The 25,035-nt window shown below is 54.9% G+C and overlaps 7 protein-coding genes across 7 annotated transcripts; 4 read left to right on the forward strand and 3 right to left on the reverse strand.

Moving 5' to 3' along the window:
* Positions 1 to 618: 618 nt before the first annotated feature.
* JN550_009747 (uncharacterized protein) lies at positions 619 to 2,671 on the reverse strand (the record flags this gene model as incomplete). The annotated part of the gene is made up of 6 exons (XM_049321851.1): positions 619 to 1,204; positions 1,311 to 1,572; positions 1,641 to 2,282; positions 2,344 to 2,400; positions 2,470 to 2,491; positions 2,552 to 2,671. 6 exons carry the CDS (start codon positions 2,669 to 2,671, stop codon positions 619 to 621), a joined length of 1,689 nt encoding a protein of 562 aa, XP_049168279.1.
* A 1,844-nt stretch (positions 2,672 to 4,515) lies between these two features.
* Positions 4,516 to 6,260, reverse strand: JN550_009748 (uncharacterized protein; the record flags this gene model as incomplete). Its single annotated transcript, XM_049321852.1, has 3 exons — positions 4,516 to 5,937; positions 6,037 to 6,135; positions 6,228 to 6,260. 3 exons carry the CDS (start codon positions 6,258 to 6,260, stop codon positions 4,516 to 4,518), a joined length of 1,554 nt encoding a protein of 517 aa, XP_049168280.1.
* A 1,031-nt stretch (positions 6,261 to 7,291) lies between these two features.
* Positions 7,292 to 8,089, forward strand: JN550_009749 (uncharacterized protein; the record flags this gene model as incomplete). Its single annotated transcript, XM_049321853.1, has 1 exon — positions 7,292 to 8,089. The coding sequence occupies one exon, from the start codon at positions 7,292 to 7,294 to the stop codon at positions 8,087 to 8,089; it is 798 nt and encodes a 265-aa protein (XP_049168281.1).
* Positions 8,090 to 9,887: 1,798 nt separating this feature from the next.
* Positions 9,888 to 11,301, forward strand: JN550_009750 (uncharacterized protein; the record flags this gene model as incomplete). Its single annotated transcript, XM_049321854.1, has 2 exons — positions 9,888 to 10,578; positions 10,637 to 11,301. 2 exons carry the CDS (start codon positions 9,888 to 9,890, stop codon positions 11,299 to 11,301), a joined length of 1,356 nt encoding a protein of 451 aa, XP_049168282.1.
* Positions 11,302 to 11,911: 610 nt separating this feature from the next.
* JN550_009751 (uncharacterized protein) lies at positions 11,912 to 14,563 on the reverse strand (the record flags this gene model as incomplete). The annotated part of the gene is made up of 1 exon (XM_049321857.1): positions 11,912 to 14,563. One exon carries the CDS (start codon positions 14,561 to 14,563, stop codon positions 11,912 to 11,914), a length of 2,652 nt encoding a protein of 883 aa, XP_049168283.1.
* Positions 14,564 to 15,192: 629 nt separating this feature from the next.
* JN550_009752 (uncharacterized protein) lies at positions 15,193 to 17,067 on the forward strand (the record flags this gene model as incomplete). The annotated part of the gene is made up of 1 exon (XM_049321858.1): positions 15,193 to 17,067. One exon carries the CDS (start codon positions 15,193 to 15,195, stop codon positions 17,065 to 17,067), a length of 1,875 nt encoding a protein of 624 aa, XP_049168284.1.
* Positions 17,068 to 20,081: 3,014 nt separating this feature from the next.
* JN550_009753 (uncharacterized protein) lies at positions 20,082 to 24,820 on the forward strand (the record flags this gene model as incomplete). Its single annotated transcript, XM_049321859.1, has 2 exons — positions 20,082 to 20,829; positions 20,907 to 24,820. 2 exons carry the CDS (start codon positions 20,082 to 20,084, stop codon positions 24,818 to 24,820), a joined length of 4,662 nt encoding a protein of 1,553 aa, XP_049168285.1.
* Positions 24,821 to 25,035: the final 215 nt, after the last annotated feature.

Below are 25,035 nucleotides of genomic sequence, written 5' to 3' on the forward strand. Positions count from 1 at the left end.
GCCTTCATCAAACACCAATCTGTCAACATTCATTCTCATAACCGAGCTCATACACATCCTCTGAACGACTCAAAGCCACCAGCCACCATGAATATCCCTTCATTTCATACCCGCGAAAAGGCAAACGAGGAGGCCTACATCCGTAAGCGGGAGGCCGAGAAGGCAGCGGCAGCCAAGAAGAACAGCAGCTCGGCATCGGGTACTGCGTCTCAGACCACGCAGTCGGCGCAGGGACAGGGCCAAGGGTCAGGAGGCAGCGGAAACTGAGCCTTGTCGTCGATGCAGTCCGATCGAGCCAGACTATCTAGATGATGAAGCTGGATTGAGCAGGACCTGCCACTATGCCACCATAATTCAGCACGTTTAATCTTCAGACGCCCCGGAGGAAGCGCTCTTTTCTTACGACCTGTATGCTATATATGTACCCAAGAAGCTTGTCATCCAATCATGTGTTCTTATCTTCCCTGTGTTGCCCGCGTTGCTGCCCAGAAAGAGTTGGCGTGTGCGTCCAGATCCAAGCCTCTCTCTATCAAGGTGCAATCCCCACCCATTCTACCGGCACCGCCGGTCAATTCCACGTCAATAGAAACCCAGTTCATCCAACAACCCGTGAGACCTTTAGACAGAGTCCATTGTATCGACCCTCTTCAGCTTCCCGCCATCTGACTGCCCCTTGACACTTCCTGCCGTCCAGATCCTAATCTTCTTGCCCGTGAAATACAGCACGGGAATACCCAGGCTGAGGACAAGAAGTGCCTCGGCGTAGATGGCAAAGGTGTTCAGGACGCCCTTCTCGGCGACCCAGGTCGTGACCTCGGAGCTGAGGAAGAAGGCAATGATGATGCGGATGCTGCTGACGTTGACGAGCACGGGCCCGGCCCAGCGGGGGTAGCTCTCGACGACGAAGACGTTGACGACGGTCAGGACCGTCAGGAAGGCGAAGATGACGAAGAAGGAGCCCAGTAGGATGAAGGCCCAGTGCAGGTTGTTCTGCGCCGAGTAGCCGAAGACGAAGCAGCCCAGGATGCCGAATGCGAACGGGATTATCATGTTTGGCAGGTGAAACTCGGGCTCGCGAACACCGCCATGTCGCCGTGTGATGGCTAGCGAGACGCGGTCTGAGACCGGCCCGCCAAGGAAGTAGACGGCGACGGTGGCGAGCACGGTCGGCATCACGCTGAGACCGGTATACTGGAATTGCCAGCTGCGTCGTGGTTAGCTTCGAGCTGCTCACGTGCACTCATTGCTCGTCTCAAGCAGGACTGAATGGACGGAGAAGAACAACGAAATTTGGAGACGGGGAGACTTACCCCTGAGCAAGCAGTGCGAATGAGCCCAACTGCTGCGCAGCCTGGTTGATGATCACAAATGCCGAGTTCGCCAGCGTCGACCAGACAATGGCAGGGAAAAACGTAGTCCGGAGCGTGTCAAGCATCGACAAGCCGGCCTCCTTCCACTGGAACCCAAACTGGAAGAAGCCGATGGTGGTCCACAGTGTCCGTGGCCCGTAAGTCTCCGGTTCCAGCGTAGGTCGCTTCTGACCTGGTTCCAGGGGGTATATCTTCTGGCCGCCTAGTTGCAGTTAATGATCAAATTCTCGAGATATGTCGTGCACCAGACGGTGACAGCTTGGAACGTACTCAGCTCTTCCTGGCTTCTGCGCCAACGCGTCTCGGGCAGGAATGCGATCAGCAGACCCCATGCCAGGATACCAAACCCACTGGTCGCATAGTAGAGGATCCGCCAGGTGAAGTTAGCCGACACGTACGGTGCAGCGATACCCAGCGCAATGATGATAATGCCTTGGCTGCTCACCACGGCGCTCATGGCGCGGTTCCGCTGGTGGATGAACATGATGTCCTGGACAATGAGCGGGATCAGGGCCTCGACGGCGCCGGCACCGAGACCCTGGAGGGCGCGGCCCGCCAGGTGGCTGTGCAGGGTGGTGCTCGTGCCGGCCCAGAGGCCGCCGATCCAGGCCAGGGCGCCGGTGAATAGGAGGACGGGCCGGCGGCCCATGCCGATGGAGAGCGGGACCAGGAAGTACGAGGCGACGCCGTTGGCGATGAGCGGGATGGTGGCCAGGAGCGAGACCTCGTGGAGGTCCGCGGGCATGACGCCCGGCGGGATGACGGACAAGGGGTTGAAGTCGACGGACCCCTTGGAGCTGGCGACGAAGTCGACGTTGTTGAGGATGCGCGGGTCGACGCCCGAGTACTCCAGCAGGAAGACGGGGATCAGCGAGCCGATGATGACTTCGGCTGACAAGGCCAGAGAACCGACTGTGGGTCGTACACCGTGGTCAACAGAAATTCAACATATCTATAGACGGGTCGGACTCACAAAAACATAGAACGCCGATGGCCAGCCATTTCTGCTTTTCAGGCAGGTTGAGGGGATCTAACGGGATGGTGTAAGCGACTTCGCCAGTGATTATACACACAATGTCCTTCCGTGGTAAACACTAACCCTTCGGATCCGGCGTGGGCATCTGGTAGATGTAAGTTAGAAGAGGGTTTGATAGATCGGAACTTTCGTACCAAAGACTTACAGGAATCAGCCGGATTTCTCCATTCTCGTCGACGAGGTTGGTAGAGCCAACAGCCTTAGCCTCACTCCCGATGCTGTCCACGGTCTCGGACCGGGTCAGGTAGTTTTCTTTCTCCGCCATTATGGCTTCACTGAGCTACCTCCAAGGAGCTCGTAATATTCTTCTTCCTCCTGTCTATTGTTCGGCGATTTCTCTCCGTAAGTTTTCTTCGATAAAGGAGTGACAAACACAACTATCGTACACGTTGCAAATTTTCCGGCCAGCGGTCTTTTCTCATAGAATTAATAAGTCGACCAGGACATAGGTAAGGAAAGGCGAGATCCAGCTCTAGGGGAGCAGGATGAGACGAGTCAAGTAGTCCAGAGCCCAGGAGGCACATTCACGTTTAATGGGATGGTTCCCAGATGCCGTCCAAGGCTGGTTCCCCCCACCGGCCCATCTCGGGATGACAGTTTATGGGATGTGGGCAGACGCGTACATGGCTACTTTCCGAATAAGTGTTTTGCCCTACCACAAGCTTTGTGTGAAAACAATGGAGTCCTCCCCCGCTGTAAGGGGAAGTGACATGCCTCGATCCACGGGCCGTTAGGAGAATTTCCCAACCCTTGCCGGATTGCATGTTGGCCACCATGACCCTGATTTCAGCCAAGGGCCATGCCGGGGCAAGAGAAGGTTTGTTGGCATGTTTTGGGAAACTCTGGCCCGTTTTAGGATGCGCCTCCCATGGGATAGAGGCCAGTGGGCGCAATGTTCTAGAAACTTGATGCACAGAAATATGGGATCGGATTGATCGTCACAAGGGTGGCTCGCCTTATCGGTCAATGCCCAGACAGGGCATGGGCCCATCGACTCGGTAGTTGAGCCGACCAACGTTATACATACTTCCATCCGCACGAGGCCCAGTAGGCCAGACTGGACGTGGGACGCGAAACACATGGATTCGTGGACATGGCTGTTTCTGGTTTCCCCGTACTTGGCCAATTGTTTCTTTCCGGAAGGTTTAATTCGTCGTGAATTGCTGGCCTAAGCTCCATTTACACTTGTGGATATGCGGGCCAACACCGTCGACGTCTGGGGCTTCAGCTCAGGCACGCCCGCACGTGAACATGTAAGCTGGACGCGTGTCTGGTCGGGGAGCGAACATCATGACTAGCAGGCCAATGCATCCATGTGCACAGCCCAAGCTAGTCTGCGAATCAGATTGAGACAGAACTTCAGATGTCTCCGTGCTCACATTCCTCTGTTGTCTGAACCAGACTAACACTGTTAAGGTGGCATTGAGGTCCCCACATAATCTGCGACCACAACCCATGGTCTCAGCCGCGATCTGCAACGGCGACTGTACCAGGGGCTGCCGCGGGCGAATAGCATCTCGGCATTTTAAGCTTGAACAGACGACAGATGAAGTGGCTATTGACTTGTTCCTAGCTGGGCCCCTCAAGGGGGTGCTATCTCGGGCGTATAATAAACTGCCGGATCGACGTGATTGTCGGCGCGGTGCTGCGAAATGAAACACTGACATGAGAGCCATCAGCCCAGATCAGAGAAATGCCCGCTTAGTGAGCAGTCCAGACGCGACACAGTGGCGGGCCGGCGATCAGGATGACGAGTACCAGACGCCAAGGGATTTCACAGCCTACAGGTCGAACGCTGATCTTTGGTATAATCGCTGCATCGCCGACATGTTGCGCTTTGAAATCAACCATGAAATCAACTCTGAAATCAATCACGATCTACCTGTGAGCAAAGGGAACCACACGATGTCGGGCCATAGATCGCCGGCGCGTCTAATTGAGCCACAAATGGGATCCAGTATGGAGTCTATCTATATCTTAACATTGGGTCGTAGTACCAGTAATACAGAATTTGGGGGAGTTCAGAACAAGGACATCTGCTGAGTGTCGGGCGGATACGGGACGGTGGAGCTGATCGCACACTCGAATGGTGCGAGGCAGTATGTCTCATCACAAGAAGTTGATGCCGACGCCGACACTCAAGCCCTTGAGCTTCTCTTCCTCACGTCTCACAACCAGCGGTAAGCTGAAGTTGACCTCGAAGCGCGCGACCGGGTGCGCATAGACCAACCCAAGGCCGACGGCAATGCTCGGCAGTCCCGTGGACAGATCTTTGGTGGCCGAGACCATGCCGTCCCACACCGTACCTGCGTCCAGTCCTTGACCTGCCGGCGTCTCCTTGCCCTTGACCCTACTCCTCAGAGCGACGGAGCGGCCGCCGCTGGCAAATAGTTGGATGCGGAACGGGCTGTCGGGGCCGACCCTGGGTAGGGGGAAGAGCATGTTTACGCTTCCTGCGGCGAAGACGTCTCCACCAAGTGCATCCCGCCCGTCTCGGGGCCCAAGACCGCCGAGGGAGAAGCCTCGCACATCAGTCGGTCCTCCCAGCGCAAATCGGTCGTTGATCCGACTAGGCTTGGCACCGCTGAGCCCGTAACCCAACGGGAGCGGGTAGAGCATGCCAGCACGGAGACCGCCACCTATCGAGATGCCCGAGTTTCCTTGCACTCCCGGCACAGGCACGGGCACTGCGCCGCCGAGCTCCATCTCACTTTTTGAAAAGGCAACATCGCCGCCGAGCGACCCCCAGCCGGCAAGCTCGGTTGCTGTCTTGATCAGGTAACCGCTCTGGGGCAGCATGGGGTTGTCTCTGCGATCTCTGGAGAAGGAGCAGGACAGGGCGCTCTTGACGGAGTCCCCGGCATCCCCGCGAACGGTGGGGCTCGCACGCTCGCCCAGGCCGGTAAGCTGACGCCATGCGCCGGTGTAGCCCACCTGATACCTGTCTCCCGCCGGGCTCGTCCAGTTCAGCTTCACGCCTCCACCCTTGACGGCCTCTTCGTGGCTGGCCCAGGGCTTGTGTGTGCTGCTGGCCAGGCCCTCAAAGCTCAGGCGAAGGTCGGGGTTGCTGAGCACGGGGGTAGCGAACTCGGCACTGTAGGCGGAGCGAGTACGGGTCCCCGTAGAGGCGTTGAGGGCGAGCGACTCGGCCCCACCAAAGAGGTTCCGCAGGAGCATGGTTCCGTAGGCAGAACCCTCGGTGTTTCCGAGGTCGGTGCCGGTCTTGAGGAAGACCCTGGACTTCTCGCGGACGCGGAGGGCAACGTCGAGATCGGTCGGCGAGGTGGAGGGGTCGACCTGGGAGGGCTGGGACAGGTGGACGTGGATCTGGTCGTGGAAGATGTCGAACTTCTGGAGCTTTCCGACGGCGGCGCCTATCTCGTCGAGCATCTCGGCGAGGGTGTAGGTGGTGTTCCTGCTGCCCTCGACCAGGGGCTCGAACAGCGGGTTGAGGAAGGATTTCCGGGTGTTCCTGGCGCCGTGGACTTGCACGGAGGAGACGGTGACGGGGAGGGTGCCATTGTGCGACAGCTAAGGCGCATGAGTATGAGCATGAGTTTCTTGGCCTCGCTTCTCCTCTCTCCTGTAGGAATCTACAAATAGCTCCAGTAGGGGTGGGACGAGACTTACGAGGTCCATATTCCGCGTCTGGGCAAGGGCCTGCTCCTCCCCAGCGGCCAGCTTCTGGTCGACCGAGGCGGTTTCTGTTCTGAGCAAGCCATCGAAGGCCTAGAGGTGGTAGATGAGGCATTAGCAGCAGCCATTGAGTATGGTAGAGCGAAGAATGACCTGTGGTTGGGCATTGCAAGGCCTGTACTTACATCGCCGCCTCCAGAAGAGACGTTGCCGGCCATTGCAGCTGAGGAATGTGCAATCTGCTCGTCTTGAAGCAGTGACGTCGCCGGGGTGTCTCGTGAGATTTATGGTGCCGGCTGCAGGCGTGAGCTCGGGTGGGACAGGGAACCCAGCGACGTCCAGTGCGGCCGTGTGTCGTGTCGGGCTTGGTCGGCGGGTCGGCGGGTCGGCTGGGGGGAAGGGGGAGGGAGCTTGGGCCTTTACCCAGCCGGGCCTTAGCGGTGCGTCCAGTACCATCCATGACAACCTTGAAGTTAGTACCCGACTCTAGGTACTACCGGGTATGGTATACCATGTATACAGTAGGAAGGCTCCCCCCAGTCAAGGTCAAGGCAGATTCCGGGATTTGGACGTCCTCTCCAGGCCTGGATACCTGGATATGATGGCTGTCCGTCTGTCTGGCCGCCTGGATATGTCGCTGCTTTGTTGGAAGTCTGGACTGGACGTCTAGAAGTCGGTGTCCTAGAGCCTTACATCTACCCTCTATTGCCAGACAGGTTGCCAGGCTCGCCTGCACAGCACTATGTAGTACTCCGTATCGCCCCCCCAGGGCCCGCCAAGACATTTTTCGCCCGCCAGCCCAGTCCGCCAGTCTGTCCAATGACGATGCCCATGCCACTTTCATGACTCCATCAGACTCGGCTCGCTCAGCCTCGACCCTGGAACGTTCCAACTGTCTACGCCTACGCCTACCTTCGTTATCATCATCATCATCCTCGTCCTCATCCTCCCTCGTCTGCGCTTCCTTTGTCTCGCCGTAACCCCTTTACGACGTCGCCATCTGGTCTTTGCGCCAACCTCTAGTTCCTTCTTCGTGCTAATAATCTGTGAATTTCTCTCTCTTCCTCCTCTCTGTATCATTGCTTCCACGTGTCAATCGTGTCGCACGGGAGTCGCTCGCTTCGGCCGTTCGCCAACGTGACACCTTTCCCTTCCCGGCGCCCCTTCCCCCCAAGCCAAGCCGTCGCCGACAGGTTGATACGATACCACGCCGAACCACACCAACTCACACGACAGCCCTTTTGTCATCATGGCGAGCAAGGCCGCCCACAAGCGTCTGACGCGCGAGTACGCCACCATCTCCAAGAACCCCCCGCCCTACATCACGGCGCACCCCTCCGACGCCAACATCCTCGAGTGGCACTACATCATCACCGGCCCCGAGGACACCCCCTACCACGGCGGCCAGTACTGGGGCACCCTGATATTCCCCTCCAACTACCCCTTTGCGCCCCCGGCCATCCGCATGCACACCCCGAGCGGCCGCTTCCAGCCCTCGACCCGCCTGTGTCTTTCCATCTCGGACTTCCACCCTAAGAGTTTCAATCCGGCCTGGGAAGTCAGCACCATCCTGATCGGCCTGCTGTCCTTCATGACCAGCGAGGAGATGACCACGGGCTCCGTCTCGGGCAGCGAGCGCGAGCGCAAGTACCTGGCCCGCAAGTCCAGGTGGTGGAACTCGACCGGCGGCGGCTCCCAGAACCGGGCCGCCCTCAAGGGCAACGTGAAGGCCGGCGACGGCGGGGCCAAGTTCCGCGCCGAGTGGCCCGAGGTCGACGGCGAGAACCAGAGGTGGATGACGGAGCACAAGATCGACCCCGTGACCGGCGACCCCATCGGGGGCTCGAATTGCGGCCCCCAGCTGGGCATCGCCCCGGGTAGCGGCCAGAGGCAAGCGGTGGTCGACGCCGTCGTGCAACAGCGCGACGCTGCCGGGCGGGGCTGGATGTCGAGCAGGGTGTGGATCTTCGTGGGCATCGTGCTTCTGTACACGGGCGTGGCGAGATGGTTAGGCTGGGATTCCGACAGACCACGGACTGCTCTTTAATGGCGACGACGACGGCGGCGGCGGCGGCGACGATTTTTGGTGGTGATGGTGGTACATACATACGGCAGGCAGATGGGGATTTGGGCCCATCGTAAGTCGCAGACACTACATATGTGGCCTCCGGGTGCGTCCCAAGTCTTGCACCCCACCCCCACCCCATGAGTGCGGCCCTGGCGACTTTTCAGGGTGGATCGCCTATTTAGGGATGTTGTTTTCTCGATGCTTTTGCCGGGCGTTCAAGGTTCCATGGTTGTTATGTAGATTCTTTCATGTATGTGTGGTATGATATCAAGCCGGGCGTCTGTTGCCTCATAGTAAGATCAATACACATGGCGATCCACTCTGCCACTGGGCTCTACCCTTCTCGAGTGTCCGTGTACCCTACATCGATATGAGAACGGGCTGGACACGATGGTATTTCGTCTCCTGATCCTTCCAGCAGGATATTGTGCTAGGTATCAGAAACAAGAAAAACGGCTGGGGCAGATACTACTTGTCACGCCTCGCAACAGCATACTCAGTTCTCAGTTCTTAAACCCAATAGTGAGGGTCAGTCTCCCGTATTAATGTCACCATGTCAAGATTCTTTAGCCTACCAACACGAACAACCCAAGGTTACGTCTCAGGTAACTCCCATCCCGCCCGGTCTTCATGATTGGGAACCTACTCGTTCCTCGAATCTTGACGAAAGGGGGCTCTGCCCAGCTTTGGCTGCTCGTCCGGTCTGGGCAGCAGACGGCGCAGGTCTCAGGCCTCAGGCCCAGATCCAGGCAGAGGTATTAGTCCATTATCCCATCCCATCCCGCTTCCACGCTCGGTTTTTTTTTTTTTTTTGTTTTTTTCCCCGTTCTTTTTTGATCGTGTGGAATGGACCATGTAAAGAAACCGCCGAGGCAGCAGCAAGGTCGCCCCTCCACTCTTGAGAATCCCCGACCAAGAATCATAATCGCAACAATCAAACGGGTCGGGGTGCCTCTTACTCTTCTCACAACCTTGGGAGTTGTCGACTTTTCTCCCCTTCTCACCCAGGTCGGTCTTCCGCAGCATCTTTCCAACTTTTGCAACCTCTTCTCTCCATCCTCGATCGACTTCTAGCGTCTAGGTTGTGATACCAGCACTTCTTTTCTGCATGTGGGTGTGCTGCTGCTAATCAATCTCAACAAGTCCATCCTTCTCCTCGAGCGGACAGGGAGGGACCTTTCCTTTCAAAGACGATTGTTCATCACGACTTGTGACGAGCCCGCCTAACTATCTCAGACACTGGTCCTCTCTCACACCCTCGGATCTGCAGAGCAAACGCGCCTCCCGTCAAAGTAAGCTCCTTGATTTTGATTTATTTTTCCCTTTCCCCTTTCGCTTCACCTCATCACCTCCACCTCCGCCGCCCCTGCCTCTTGATCTAACGTGAACGCATTGCCAGCGTTTCCCCTTCCGTATCGCGTGGGCTTCGAGATCAGGGCGAGATTTCGAGATAAGTCGATCTCGTGGCCTTCGGACTATTCACTGGTATGTTTGTTGCGTCTGCACTTCTGCTTGCGTGGGCTGGGCCCTTGTTCCCTGGTAATGGTCGCATGGTCCTATTACTTTTGGCCTGGTTGCGCGAGCGGCCCTGATTAATTCCGAATACTCTTTGCTTCGCGGCCGAATGTCCCCATTGCATGCCTTATTTTCTTATCGTGTGCATTAACTAGCCAAGACTCTCATCACCACATCTTTCACGCTCTCTTCAAACTCAGATGGCTGACTGTTTTAGCAATCCCGCCCACAGAAGGTTCCTCAGTTGCATCAATCGGCCACCATGTCGTCATCTGAAACCGGCGATATGCCGCTTGAGCCGCTTACGGCAGATGCTACAATAGCAGCCCAAACCCAACCTCTGTCCCCCATCGAGGAGCAGGATGACAACATCCACCAGGACCAGGAGATCAGCCACTCTGACGATGACTTGGCCGTCTTCCATGCTGACACGGATGCCGCAATCAAGGTCGAGAGTGGTGAGGACTTGGTGGAGTTCAAGGTCATTATCTCGAACGTCACCTCGGCATCCCAGGTTTTGAATGACTTGTTCTACGGCGATGCTTCGGAGAAATTGCCCAATGGCACCCGCGTCATTACCCTCGATGATGAACCCGAGTCGCTCGCGATTCTGATGAACATCATGCACTTCAGATTCGCCAGAGTTCCTAAGCGACCCACGGTTGATCAGTTGTACGAGCTCACTCGTCTGACTTCCAAGTACAAATGTACGCACTTGGTCGAGCCTTGGGCCGTGGCCTGGACTGAGCAACTCTCCGGGTTTGCTCACGACAAGAAGGCCACTGAGGACAACTACAAGGCTGCCTGGATCTCCTGGGAACTGGGATACGAGAAACTCCTCCGAGAGATGACCGACTCGCTGGTTTTGAACTGCAAAGTCGACGAGCACGGTGACGTGATTCACCCAAACGGAACCAAGCTCCGAGACTTGGTTCTGCCACCCGGCTTTCTTGGTAAGTCCCAGACGGCGCCGAGCGAGAATACAATGGCTAACCGTCAATGTTCACTCAGATCGTATCATTGAGATCCGCTTCAACACATTGGCATCAATTCTCGAGCAGATCCAGATTCCGATGGACCACCTTTCTCACATGAAAAGACTTGAGAAGCCAGGCTTCTGCAAGAGAGCAGAAGATGATGTTGCGTGGTGCGAAGCTATGCTCCTCGGTTCCTCGATGCCCAAGCTCATGCAGGCCGGCTTGTTTCCCGTTCCTCCGGCAACAAGCTACCGTCAGAGCCTGCAGACATTGAAGAGTGCCGTCTATGACATCGAGTACAAGCACTGGGAGGGCCGAAAGTGGGCGCCTCACAAGTCTCACACTGGCTGCAACCTTGGCTTACGAGACTCGATCAAGAGCGTTCTGGATCAGATGGCCAACCCAGTGCAACAAAGCCATCTCGGCCACCTTTTCAAACAGGCACAGATCACTGGTGTCGACGGTGGAGGTGCTGGGTGCTTGACAAGAGTGCCGGTGTCCCCTGCTGGGGGCGAAGGTCAGTCAGCCTTGCTCTGTGCCGAGGCGGCATCCACCAGCATCAAGACGGAGATTGTCCACGATGACGGGCTGAAGGATGACGAGAAGACAGTATCTGATGCCGTGGACTCGGTCGCCGCTCCCAAGGGCGACGATGAACAGTCTGACACCAAGTCAGAAATGTGCGGTGAGCATGCGTAAGGGGGGGGCCTCCTATCTCCAGGTAGCTCTGAACGGCCTCACACTGATCGGAGTAGAGTAGAGTTGAGTCTGATATGCAGGTTTGTTTGGCAGAGCATTGAGAGCATATGTCATGATCCCATGAGTGGAACATAATTAGGCATGGATCATTTGAGGATTGATGTCGGTGGTGTCAGGCTTTGGACAAGGACCATGTCAACTAGTAGAGGATCAATCCCTGCTTCTTAATAATAAAGCCTTGTCTGTTCTGCTCTTTCAGTTTTGTTACTACCAGATGATCCAATTCACATCCACGGCGACATGGTTCAGGCTGATCTAGTTGCCAATGGTCGCTCCAGCCCGCAATGATACATACTGCGATCCACTGATATGCGAAAACAAAGATACAGAGTCCTTCTTTGCGTTCGTACGGCTGATCCCTGACGTACGTACCACGGCACTGCGGCTAGCACTACAGTGACGACTAACGCATGTATAACTACAATGCCCATCCCTGCCCCGCCTCCCGCATCGTTCCCTTTGTCCAACCCAGTTTGAACCATGTCTAGGTTCTAAGGCCTCCAGATCCATCACCTTCAGCCTGGAGAAGCACGCGGGGACCTATCCCGCGCTACCTTTCACGTAAACCCCAGGTGTCCAAGTTCCAATTGTAGCGCAAGGTCCATATTCTGCCAATCTGCCTCAACATATAATCCGTCATCTTGTTCTCATTTCTGCCGTGGGGCTTGTGAATTGAGACTGGCGCCATCGAACCATCGGGAGGCAACGGGGCCTGTGGTCTGAAGGTATGACTGGATCCTGCCCTGTTGCTGACTTCAAAACCTATCGCGCTCATTAATCTCAATATATCTACCCAAGGCACCGAGCCTCCGGTGTCAGCTTGGCCTGGCACTTTCCAGAATCTCCTGACCAGGTTGTATTCAGGGGCAGGAAGCCTGATCAGGGCGTTGGGGTTGTCTTCGGCATCCTGCACGCCCTCCTCCTCTTCATCTTCGCCCTGCGCCGCGCGTGCGCCTCCTGCTCCGACGCCCGGTTCTGTCTCCTGAGCACTCGCTTCGCCGCGCGTCTTCTCTTTCCCCACTTCGTCTTTGGGGACGAAGTCTCTTCCCCTTGATGGCCCCGATGGCCCGCTCTCGTCGCCCAAAAAGAGGCTCTCAATGGTCAAGGGTTGGACGTCTCTCGCGGATGGCCTGGCCGGACCTGTCTTCCAGCTTGGGGGTGGAACCCACTTTGGCGTTTTGATGGGTTTGGCATCGGCAAGCACACTTAGTACCACGGATCTTTCTCTTAGATCTCTGCCATCTTCACCTTGGTATCTCTTCTGGTTTTTCTTCAGAAGACTCCTGTATTTGTCCTGAAACAGCCGCCAGAATGTCGACAGTGCCTTTTCTGCAGACTGCCTCGCCTTTGCGGTCGCGGCGTTCTTCACCTTTCTGGTAGGCCATGCGTACAGTTTATCCGCTGATTGCGTCCAGCGGACGAGAGGTTCATAGAGGTCGGGGTTTCTTAGTAGGTCTGGACTTCGTTCAAAGAAGTAATCATTTTCAAACACATCCACAACCTCCTCTTCGTTCCATTTCCCTAATCGCGCCCAGGCGTCTATATTGTTAAGATCTAGCAGCACATCAGACATTAAGATCAGCTCATCTATCTCGTTGTATAAAAACGCTGACAGATGCTCGTCGATGTTTTGGAGCCTCGAGTCGTGTTCCAATGACCAGCCAGTGTCTTCAAGCAAAGAAGGGAGCCCCGCCATAGGTATAAGGCCATTATCACAAATATGATCAAACAGTGTGCACATTTGGTTGATGTTCCTCGGCTGGGGGCCCGGCCGTCGCCCGATTGCTCTTACTAGTTTTTTTTCTTCTGGTTCCTCTTTTTCTGGTTCCTTTTTTTCTGGCTCCTTTTTTTCTGGCTCCTTTTTTTCTGGCTCCTTTTTTTCTGGCTCCTTTATTTCTGGTTCTTTTTTTTCTGGTCCTGTTCTTTCCGGTTCCCCGCCTTTCTCATCGTCCAGGTCTAGGGGCACGTATTTTCGTTCGAAATACGGCCGGAATCCTGGGGAGCTCGTCATGTCTCCTAGGAATCTGTTTACAAGAACAACCAGCGGACACGACAACCTGACGCGGTCATGCAACGCGAGATATTCGTCCAGTGAGATTTGTTCTGTCGGATCATCGCTTTTCGCCCATCCTCTATCGTGGCTATATATCAAGGCCTCCACGCACTTCTCAAGAACTGTCCATCTGACTAGTCGATCCAAAGCCCGGTGAACTGCTGCTTTGCTTGCGATAAACCACAATTCGTCCGAGTCTTCGGAAAGCTCTGTCTTCCCGGACTCGTCGTGTACCAGCTGAGGGCTATGCGCCTTGACTTCCCTGACATATTCCAAGAAGGATCGGGGCTTTTCTATAATATCAAGTACAAAGTCTCTCGCAACCTTTCGATAGTTTTTGATATGACCAAATAGGCTGTGCAAATGCAGGCGATTGGGTGCATGATACGGCCGTTCTTGCCTGAGCTGTATCAAGTCCAAAGGCACATTGTTCGCTACCAGCTCGAACCCGGCATTGTACTTGGCCTTCCCCGGTAGATCATGAAGAACAGAGTCGCAAACTTGACTGAGAAACCTGTATACACCTCTATGGATTGTAAGGACCATGCAACCTAGGCCTATCGGCAGGCCCATAGCCTTCCCGGCCTGGACAGCCGGGTCGGGGAGTCTGGGGTCGACCATCTTGACGTAGTTTGCCCATTCATCAGTCAAGTACGAGCGCATCACAAGGTCGGAGTCCGGTGGTAATTTAATGAAAGGCTTGCCTCCCTTGAAAGGATGGAGACACCAAGCCAATGCCACTGCAAAACTGTCATGATAGTAGTGATGCATTGGTTCCATTATGCTCCGGGACTGGATAAACCGCAGCATGGGCCGCTCCTGGGCTGTAAGGTCGTCGAGTGTAACATTAGGCCACAGGAGGTGTCGCTTTGACGGCCTGAAAGCTTTTTTCATGTCTGTATCCCTCCACAGGTATAGTGAGAGTAGGTCTGGTCTGTGCCGTGCCGGCATGCCACTTTCAATTTCTTGGAGGATCTTTCTCCGCTTGTCAGGGTGAAATTTCGTCCACCGTTTCTTAAAGATCTCATGGTGGGCAGAGAGTCTGTCTCTGAGGTGATGCCATGCGTCGAAAATGTCTTTACTGATCGCTGCAATTTCTTGTGGATTGGCCCGAGGTATGTCTACCGGAAACGGGCTCTGTGTACCCATTATGTAGATCAGTTTAGGCACAAACTTCAAGTATGAGGATATCAACCGGTGTTTGGATGACTCGGGTAATGCGCCAGGTTATTCACGTTGGGACTTTTTTGTCGCGCGTTAATATGACTACTGGAATCTTTATAGAGTGCCTTTAGTAACCACGCCTTTAGCTTTCAGATCTTTAATCTATTGTCTCCAGGCCTCCAAACATCGGCACTGATAAGAGAACAAGAAGCTCAAAGGCGCTCTCCAAACAACTTTCAATTCTAACCCATTTCAGAACGTCTTCACAAAGCCTGGTAGTAAGTTTCAGTGCTTCATTTCGATGCTGAAAGCGACCCATCTCTCTCTTGATTCAGTCTCCTTGTCTAAGCTTTCCTTTCTTTGTGGTGCCAATTACGGCGGACTATTCTAATATCCGTAAGACGCAAACATACAAACAAAGAAACCAAGTATTTGCTAGAGCAGACACAGTAATTTCACTTAATAAAAGGAGGTATTACTGGAAAGCGCGGTGGGCCTCAGCCCCATCGAAAAGTTCTGAACCCCCACTATAAGCCAATCAGCTCAGTATTTGCGGACAGCTCCAGTGACCGAATCAAAATACTTCAAAATATCAACATAATATATTATAAAAAATGGAAGCCGCCTTTCGTGAAAGGATCAGCCGGTTCGATATACCGCCCCGGGGACTGGCGGAACACGCCAGAGCATATGCAAAGATTAAGGGTGAATCGCAAGTCGAGGACGCAGTTGACCAAATTGTTAAAATTATTACTACATCGTCCGGGGACTGTGGCGAGGACTTTGAAAACAGACCAGATATTGACAAGTTGAGAAAACTCTTTTCTGATGTCGTTCTGTCCACGCTTCAAGATGACCGCCAAAAGTCGCGTTGGGAAAGAGAGAAAATTGAAGATACTATGCTGAAGCGTACACAAGGAGATAATATTTTGTTGGAGAAAGAGAACAGGATCATGAGCGCCATGCTCAGTGAGTTAGAGTCAAACAAGGTCGAGCAATCTACAGGGGCTGAGAAGTCTTCTGAGACTGAGATGATTACGAAAGCTCACGGTACAGCTGATGGACAGTCCTGGAGAAACATGGCCAACTTTACCTACTGGTCCCATTTCTTGTCTCCTAGTAGGGTCGACGAATATGTCTTTCCAAAGCGTGGTCCCGAACTACGCAAGATCGTGGCCGACTTTGAAAATGGCCCAAATCTCATCCTAGCCCAGGAAACAAATATGTGGAAGGACTTGGTGTCGAATTTCGAAAGGACACAACGGCAACTAGCAAAGGCAAGGGAAGAGGCCGTCCAACAGGACTGGGAACTGGACAGATTGCGAACTGAGGTCCAGCAATTTCGCGACAGTGACATTGCTTGTTATCGAAAGTGGGTTCAAGACCTAGAGTCGAAGAGTCTTAGCTTGTGGATGTGGACCGACTCTTTGGAAGAAAGGCTGGAAGCTAAGGACCTAAAACTGGGCGTGCTGGAGGTCATGATGCCCACTCCAGGGGCCAAGACCAAAACCGACGTCGGTAATGAAACCAAGACGGAAGATGATGGAAAGGTTGAGAAAGAAAGGATCACAAATCACAAGAGAAGAACCCATATATTGCATTGGAGATTCATGGCATCGGTCAAGGTATTCAACAAATGCCAAGAAATCATCAAAAAGGCCAAGATGGAAACCGAACTTCACTCGCTGCTCAACGAGATCGAGGAAACAAGGGAATGGGCGGCAGAATCCCTTCGACAAGCCTGGAAGCGACCGGCACGAAAAGCGGTTCGGACACTGAGCGACGCCATCGATGTCTACGACTTGTGTTTGCATAAAGTCGAGTTCGAGCTGGTGAAGTCTGGGTTCGAGCCCGTGAGGCCAGCACGGGATCAGCTTCCCTCGGTATTTAAGCGCCATCTCGACTGGGTCAAACCCGAAGATGCGGACTTTATCTCGCCAGCCGAGAAAGCCGAGAATAAGCAGATCGAAGCTTCGATGGCCAGCAAGAGCAAACTGGACCAGCTGGAGGGAAGCATACAGAGTTTCATGTCCAAAAAGTTCCGAGAGCTAGACAACAAAAATGGGTGGGAAAAGGAGTTGGTGCTCAAGGAACTAGCTGCGATCAAGGATCTGCATGCAATCGACCGTGCTGAAAACCAGCCGGCGCCCGCGTATCCGGGACTCCCAGATCGACTGGACCAGACTTATGCTGCGAAACCTGGTACGGATGCGGGGGCCATAGCCCGGGAGTTGAGGAGACTGGGGGGCACTTGCCGGAACTTCGAATTCTGGATGCCTGTGACGAAGTTGAGAATCCCTCAGGGGCTGTTGTTCCTCGGTGTCCTGACGACTCTCATGTACCTTGTCGTGACGTGGGCCATTCAGTACAACCTGCGAGCTGGCTGGCTGAGCGCAAATGCTTATTCCCGAGCTCTGTATCATGACGTTGATGCTCGGGTATCGGAGTTGACGCGTGCACTGAGCTGGAGCAATGCTTCAGCACAGTGAGATTCCAGAACATACACAGCAGCCAAACCAGTTCTCTTCGCCATTGACGACAAATCCAACGTTCTTCGTACAGATGGGACAGAGTTGATAAACACCTGCCTTGGGACATATAATAGTGGTTGTCGGTCGCCAGAACTCAGGGGCCAGTCACACAACCCGCCCTCAATACTGTGTGACGAGAAATCTTGAGGTTACGGGCTGGACCATATGGTAGTGGGACGTCAAACCTGCCGGTGCCTGTGGCCCTGTGTCGTTGGTTCATGCTTGGTCAGTCGAAGTCAATCACATGAATAACTGTATTTCCAATGTTGCCAGCTCAGGAATCATCGCTAGAACTGTATAAGGACGGTGTGTAACGGCAATAACTGTTTGCGTAAAAATCATAATATATTATAAGTACATCCACCATACTACGTACTATGAACTTACAAGAGCTCCACAACCCCAAATAAATGCACCACAACGTACGGGGTGTAAGTGATTGCCCTCGAATAGTGTTGCGCCTCTTTGAAAAATAATATATCTACTCAAAAGTGTTACGTGATACGAGAGCATACAAGCCCGAGGCGGACTTTGGCCAGCAAATGCCGTTCACACGGGATTAATCTGCCCGAATGCTTAGAAATCTAGAGTATACAAGTGTGAGCAATGGCGACGCGCCAACGGCTTCACGGATCTTGACCGGAGCCCGTGAAGAGGCAGGTCGATTCCGATGTCAGGGACGAAAGTTTTGGCCACCCCTGTTGCCAATAGCAGCGGGAGATCGACGTTAAAAATACTCCAGCTACCGAGAGTCTATCTTCGAAGCGTGTTCCGTCGATCCTGGTCGGCAATCACGCAAGGGGTGAACCTTTGAGACCCTTGTGATACTGGTGTCGATCCGTCGTACGATAGGTTTGGGCTGTTGCAACAATTAGAAGCAGGGAATCAACACACACGATGAAGAGAGATGCCAAAGCGCAAGAACCTACACACGAAAAGCAAGTTGCCCAGATGTTGGTATCGTGCTGACGTCTGGGGGCGAAATGTATCACCTTTGCAGGAACTGGTCGCACCTCTCTGATTGGACCGAGAGCTACGACGGGTATCCCGGAGTACTGGGTCAGGCTGCGCCAAAGCAGCCGGTCGCGTTCGAATTCGTGCATTGGCGTCAGACGGGTTGTCGGGGTGTTGGAAGACCCCGAGCTCCCAACCCACAGATCGCGCCCCAAGGCCCAGGCGCCCCCAAGTCATTTTAACGGCCCGCTGCTCTCGGCCAATCTTGACCCCAACACTGGGGGTGGAAGGATTCTATGGCATCGATTCCTTGCGCAGGGGCCTTTCTCTCATTTGCCAGCACGCGAGCAACGCTGCGTGCGTTTGTACCGCATCGCCAGAAACCGATAGTCTGACCTGTCTGACTTCTCTGCCCGACAGCCGGCAGGGACCACTCGCTGCAGGAGTCGCTGCGCGATATCCATGGGTCTGTCCGGCGAGTCGGGTACCATCGAGCTCATTGGGCGTGGGGGGGAAGGTAAGCATTCATGAATCTCTTGGGGACGCCGAGAGCTACATAATCGCGAAGATGACATGTCTTACCGGGTTACCCCAAAGTACATAGCTTATCACATAATAGCGCACTTTGCAGTTAGGTATTGCAGAGGCATTCCATCGTCCGTCACATGAAATTGACTAGCGCTCATCTCATCCAAGTCCCGCGGCGATTGCATACTTGGACCATGGCGGATCTACAGTCCATGCGAACGATGATGAAGAACAGTAAGACGGGGCATTCTCCCGAGGACTGGATGATCTGTTTGAACAGCGCAGAAGCACTTCTACGGTACATACGTAGAGCACGGCATGAAACGTGCCCAAGATCAAGATTAGATGGTATCCCAGCATCTCCTGAAGAACCCATACGGGCGGGCAAGTGGGGGCCACTAAGGCCATGTGGCTGTTGGTTTTTAGTGGGCAATTCAGAACTCATTCGAGCCAATCTCGGTCATGGCTAACGGGCTACGGGAACTAATAGCACCCCGTCAGCCTCCTCGTCGGTTATGGCGAGCTCCCGGCCACGACGCCGTGAGCCTGAGGCGAAACAAGCCATTGGCAACCTAGAGGGAAGACTACGGTAAGGTGAAGGTAGAGGCAGGAGTGCGTTCAAGGAAATCGTAGTAGTGCGGCTGAACCCTACTCAGTCCCTGGGCAGCTAACTTCCGGCCGGTTATACTTTGGGACTGGCTCTCTCCCCCGTCCCCCGCAGAGTAGAAAAGTATGATTCATTGCTGAGATGGGATGGGATGGTGGGTGGAAGAACGACTAGTTATTGGACACCACATGCACTCAGGATGAATCATGAACGCTAGAGAAAGGTTCCCAAATCCCCGGACTCGCAGGCATCCATCCCAAACATCCATCACCCATTGCCCAGGTGCTGGGCTGGGTCCCCCATCCCCACCAGCGCCGATGCGTCTAGGGGTCGGCTGCGACGTGCCCCCCGAAGCAGCTCTTAGCCCCAGGCTGGCAGGCCCCAAATGTCTCCGGCGGGCACCCTCCAATACGAAAACGAGAGGGGAGAATATTTTCATAAAAACATTGCGCCGCCCGGTCGCAGCTAATACCAAGCCCGTGGTCCCCCTTCTTCTAGTTGGACATTCCGACCCTTTTCGCCTTCTTCACGGCATTTTTTTGTCGACTTCGCTAGAGCTTAGAGTCCTTCATTGGATCTCCCTCCCCTCCCTCTCTCTAATACTTGGATTCTTTACCTGCGCTAGACCCCCAGCAACTGAATCCTCCCGGCGACGTTGCGTACAAACCTAGGTACCAAGGGTAGTTGTTTGTATAGGCACCTGTAGACTTGCGATCGAGTGGGGCTGTCGCACAGCAACGTGACCACGACTTACACGGGGAGCAAGACGGCTTGCCATTGGGACGAACAACCATACGCCCGAAACAGCAAAAGCCTGGCCGGTGATCAATAGGCTTGCAGTAGCATAGAGGACGTCGGCCTTGCTCGGTCCAGCCTCACAACCATGTCGTTTGTGGCCGGTGCTGGGTTCGGCAACTACGACCGCACGGCACAGGCCTCGGGCGCACCACCCATAGCTTCGCCTCGACACGAGGAGATGGACGACGACACCAACCCGCTGGAGAAGACCATCTCCCACAAGTCGCACAAGTCACACAAGTCGCACAAGTCGGCCGCGCGCCCACACACCGGCTCCGGCGCCCCCATGGAGAAGGGCATGACCCCCGAGTCGGATTCCACCCAGGACGGTGACGAGACCGATGAGATGGAAAGGCGCGCCTCCATTGTGCAGGCCCTGGCCCGCCGCTACACCACCCAGTCGCACGCCACCGGAGCCCATGGCAGCAACCCGTTTCTCGACGCCGGCGAGGACTCGCCCCTGAACCCGGCCTCGCCCAACTTCAATGCGCGGACGTGGGCAAAGTCCGTCGTCGAGATGGACAAGGCCGGCTTTCGTTCGGCCGGTGTCTGCTTCCAGAACTTGAATGTGCACGGCTTTGGTCAGGCCACTGATTACCAGAAGGACGTCGCGAACGTCTGGCTCGAAGCCGCCGGCTTGGCGCGCAAGGCTGTGGGATTGGCCAAGAAGAGAAAGATCGACATCCTGCGCAACTTCGACGGCCTGGTGCGCAAGGGCGAGATGCTGGTCGTGCTGGGCCCTCCTGGATCTGGATGCTCGACCTTTCTGAAGTCCATTTCCGGAGAGACCAACGGAATTTATGTGGATGAGAACTCCTACTTCAACTACCAAGGTGAGTGCGCCGCCAGGAAGTCGCAATAACTTGCTGTACCCTGCGACATACTCGGAAATATGCTGACATGACACAAGGTGTGACGGCCAAGGAGATGCACTCACACCACAAGGGTGAGGCAATCTATACCGCCGAGGTTGACGTGCATTTCCCCATGTTGACTGTTGGCGAAACCTTAACGTTCGCGGCCCGAGCCCGTGCGCCTCGAGAGTTGCCGGCTGGAGTTGACCGAAACACATACTCCAACCACCTGAGGGACGTCACGATGGCCATGTTCGGCATCTCCCACACCATCAACACCCGTGTTGGCAACGAATATGTCCGCGGTGTGTCGGGAGGTGAGCGCAAGCGTGTCACCATCTCCGAGGCCGCCTTGAGCCGCGCGCCCCTCCAGTGCTGGGACAACAGTACCAGAGGTCTCGACAGTGCCAACGCCGTCGAGTTCTGCAAGACCCTCCGCCTGCAGACCGAGCTCTTCGGCTCCACCGCTTGCGTGTCAATCTACCAGTCCCCTCAGAGCGCTTACGAGCTCTTTGACAAGGCACTCGTGCTTTACGAAGGCCGTCAGATCTACTTTGGCCGTGCCGAGGAAGCCCGCCAGTACTTCATCAACCTCGGCTTCGAATGCCCGGCCCGCCAGACTGCGCCTGATTTCCTGACCTCCATGACCAGTCCCCTGGAGCGTATCGTCCGCAAGGGCTTCGAGGGCAAGGCGCCTCGCACGCCCGATGAGTTCGCTCTCGCCTGGAAAAACAGCGCCGAGTACAAGGCCCTCCAGGTCGAGATCGAGGAGTACAAGAAGGAGCACCCGCTCAACGGCCCTGACGCTGAGGTGTTCCGAGCCAACAAGCGCCAGGCTCAGGCCAAGGCCCAGCGTGCCAAGTCTCCTTACACACTCTCATACGTGCAGCAGATCAACCTCTGCTTGTGGCGCGGTTTCCGTCGACTTATTGGTGACCCCAGTCTGACCGTTGGTTCGCTCATTGGTAATACTGTCATGGGTCTCATCATCGGTAGTGTCTTCTACAACCTGCAACCCACCACGTCTAGTTTCTTCCAACGAGGAGCCTTGCTCTTCTTCGCTTGTCTTACGAACGCCTTCTCCTCTGCTCTCGAAATCCTCACGCTCTACGCCCAACGTCCAATTGTCGAAAAGCAAAGTCGTTACGCAATGTACCATCCGTCTGCAGAAGCTGTGGCATCCATGCTGACGGATATGCCCTACAAGATTCTCAACACTATCGTCTACAACCTGGTTCTCTACTTCATGACAAACCTTCGACGGGAGCCCGGCGCGTTCTTCTTCTTCCTGCTGATCTCTTTCACCGTCGTCCTTGCCATGAGTATGATTTTCCGGACAATCGCTTCTGCTTCGCGAACGCTCTCTCAGGCCATGGTACCGGCAGCCATCATCATTTTGGCACTCGTCATCTTTACCGGTTTCGTCATTCCTATCGACTACATGTTGGGTTGGTGTCGCTGGATCAACTATCTCGACCCTCTTGGCTATGCCTTCGAGTCGCTCATGGCAAACGAGTTCACCGGCCGACAGTTCTTGTGTACCGAATACGTGCCTAGCTTGCTGGCTTACCCGAATGTTGGCCCCATGAACCATGTCTGCAGTGCTGTGGCCTCTGTCGCAGGTAGCGATTTCGTGGATGGAGAAGCATACATCAACAGCGCCTTCCGGTACTACAACGGGAACCGCTGGCGAAACTGGGGTATCACCATTGCTTTCATCATCTTCTTCTTGTTCACCTACATGGTTTCCGCGGAGCTGGTCTCTGAGAAGAAGTCCAAGGGTGAAGTCCTCGTCTTCCGCCGTGGTTACAGGCCAGCACAGTTCAAGGAGTCCAAGGACGATGCGGAAGAGGGCATGATGCGTGTTGGTCCCACCGCCACGAACGAGAGGGCCACTGCTGCCGCCAACAAGGATACCTCTGCTGTTATTCAGCAGACGTCGAGTGTCTTCCACTGGAACAATGTGTGCTACGACATTAAGATCAAGGGCGAGCCTCGCCGTATCTTGGACAACGTTGACGGATGGGTGAAGCCCGGTACATTGACGGCCTTGATGGGAGTTTCCGGTGCCGGAAAGACAACGCTTCTGGATGCCTTGGCTAGTCGCATTACCATGGGTGTGATCACTGGTGAGATGCTTGTTGATGGACGACTCCGCGACAACTCATTCCAGCGTAAGACTGGCTATGTCCAGCAACAGGATCTACACTTGGCTACCACCACTGTCCGCGAAGCCCTGAACTTCTCCGCCCTCCTCCGTCAGCCTGCCGATGTCCCCCGTGCGGAGAAGTTGGCATACGTCGACGAAGTTATCAAGCTGCTAGACATGGAGGAATATGCAGATGCCGTTGTCGGTGTTTTGGGCGAGGGTCTGAACGTCGAGCAAAGAAAGCGTCTTACCATCGGTGTTGAACTCGCTGCCAAGCCCCCTTTGCTGCTCTTTGTCGACGAACCCACTTCTGGTCTGGACTCTCAAACCTCATGGGCCATCCTGGACCTGCTTGAGAAGTTGACCAAGGCTGGTCAAGCCATTCTTTGCACAATCCATCAACCTTCCGCTATGCTGTTCCAGCGCTTCGACCGTCTGCTCTTCTTGGCCAAGGGTGGTCGCACTGTCTACTTTGGTGACATTGGCGAGAACTCCAAAACCATGACATCTTACTTTGAACGTCACGGCGCGCCTCCCTGCCCCGCAGATGCCAACCCGGCTGAATGGATGTTGGACGCCATCGGCGCCGCCCCTGGAAGCCACACCGAGATCGACTGGTTCCAGACGTGGCGCGACAGCACCGAGTACAGCCAAGTCCAGGCTGAGCTCCAGCGCCTGAAGGATGATGCCTCGGACGAGCCGCCTGCAACTGAAGATAGGGGTTCCTACCGCGAATTTGCCGCCTCGTTCTTCACTCAGCTGCAGGAGGTTTCTTACCGTGTGTTCCAGCAATATTGGCGAACTCCATCGTACATCTACTCCAAGGCTGCCCTTTGCATCCTTGTTGCCCTCTTTATCGGTTTCGTCTTTTTCAAAGCCCCCAACTCGGTCCAGGGTCTCCAGAACCAGATGTTCGCCATCTTCAACCTTCTCACCGTCTTCGGTCAACTCGTCCAGCAGACCATGCCGCACTTTGTCGTTCAGCGGTCCTTGTATGAGGTCCGTGAGCGGCCGTCCAAGGTCTATGGTTGGAAGGTATTCATGCTCTCGCAAATCATTGTGGAACTTCCCTGGAACACCCTCATGGCCGTCTTCATGTTTGTCTGCTGGTACTACCCCGTCGGTCTCAACCAGAACGCCATCGCAGCCGGACAGGAGACGGAGCGAGGAGCGCTGATGTTCCTGCTTCTCTGGGTCTTCCTCCTGTTCACGTCGACCTTTACCGACATGATCATCGCCGCTTTCGAGACTGCCGAGGCTGGTGGCAACATTGCTAACTTGCTCTTCATGTTGTGCTTGATCTTCTGTGGTGTCCTCGCCTCTCCCGACACGTTCCCCCGCTTCTGGATCTTCATGTACAGACTCAGCCCGTTCACGTATCTGATCTCTGCCATGTTGTCGACTGCCGTTGCCAACACGGAGGTCACCTGTGCCGACAACGAATACCGCCAGTTTGAGCCCCTCCAAGGCCAAACCTGCTACGAGTACATGGAGCCCTACATCCAGAACGTGGGCGGCTACCTCCGGGATGACAACGCCACGGACATCTGCAGTTACTGCACCGTCAAGGACACCAACGTGTTCCTCAGCAGCGTCGGGTCCTCGTACGCCGACCGGTGGCGCAACTTTGGCATCCTCTGGGCCTACATCATCTTCAACATCTTCGGCGCCCTCTTCCTCTACTGGCTCACACGTGTGCCCAAGCACGCCAAGAAGGCAGAGAAGCCCAAGAAGTCGGCCCAGATCGCAGCCGAAGCTGCCGCAAGTGGGGAGAAGCAGAAGTCTGGCGAGGCGGGCGAGACCTCGACAGCCACGTCATAAAAGCATTTCCCCTCATCTCCATTTCTCTTTCTTTTCCACTTTCACACTATGCTTTCAGAAGTATCATGGGGAACACTTTCCCATTCCCCCTTGTCACTGAGATTTACGCCGAGACTCAGAGGACTCTCTAGGCATACTGCAACATCGCATAATATAGCGAGCAGTTTCACTCCCTCTTTTTTGCCCCCCACCCATGCTGACTGTATGCATTGATG

Source organism: Neoarthrinium moseri, assembly GCF_022829205.1.
Source record: "Neoarthrinium moseri strain CBS 164.80 chromosome Unknown scaffold46_Wmoseri_CBS_16480, whole genome shotgun sequence".
In the NCBI taxonomy this organism is placed as follows: domain Eukaryota; kingdom Fungi; phylum Ascomycota; class Sordariomycetes; order Amphisphaeriales; family Apiosporaceae; genus Neoarthrinium; species Neoarthrinium moseri.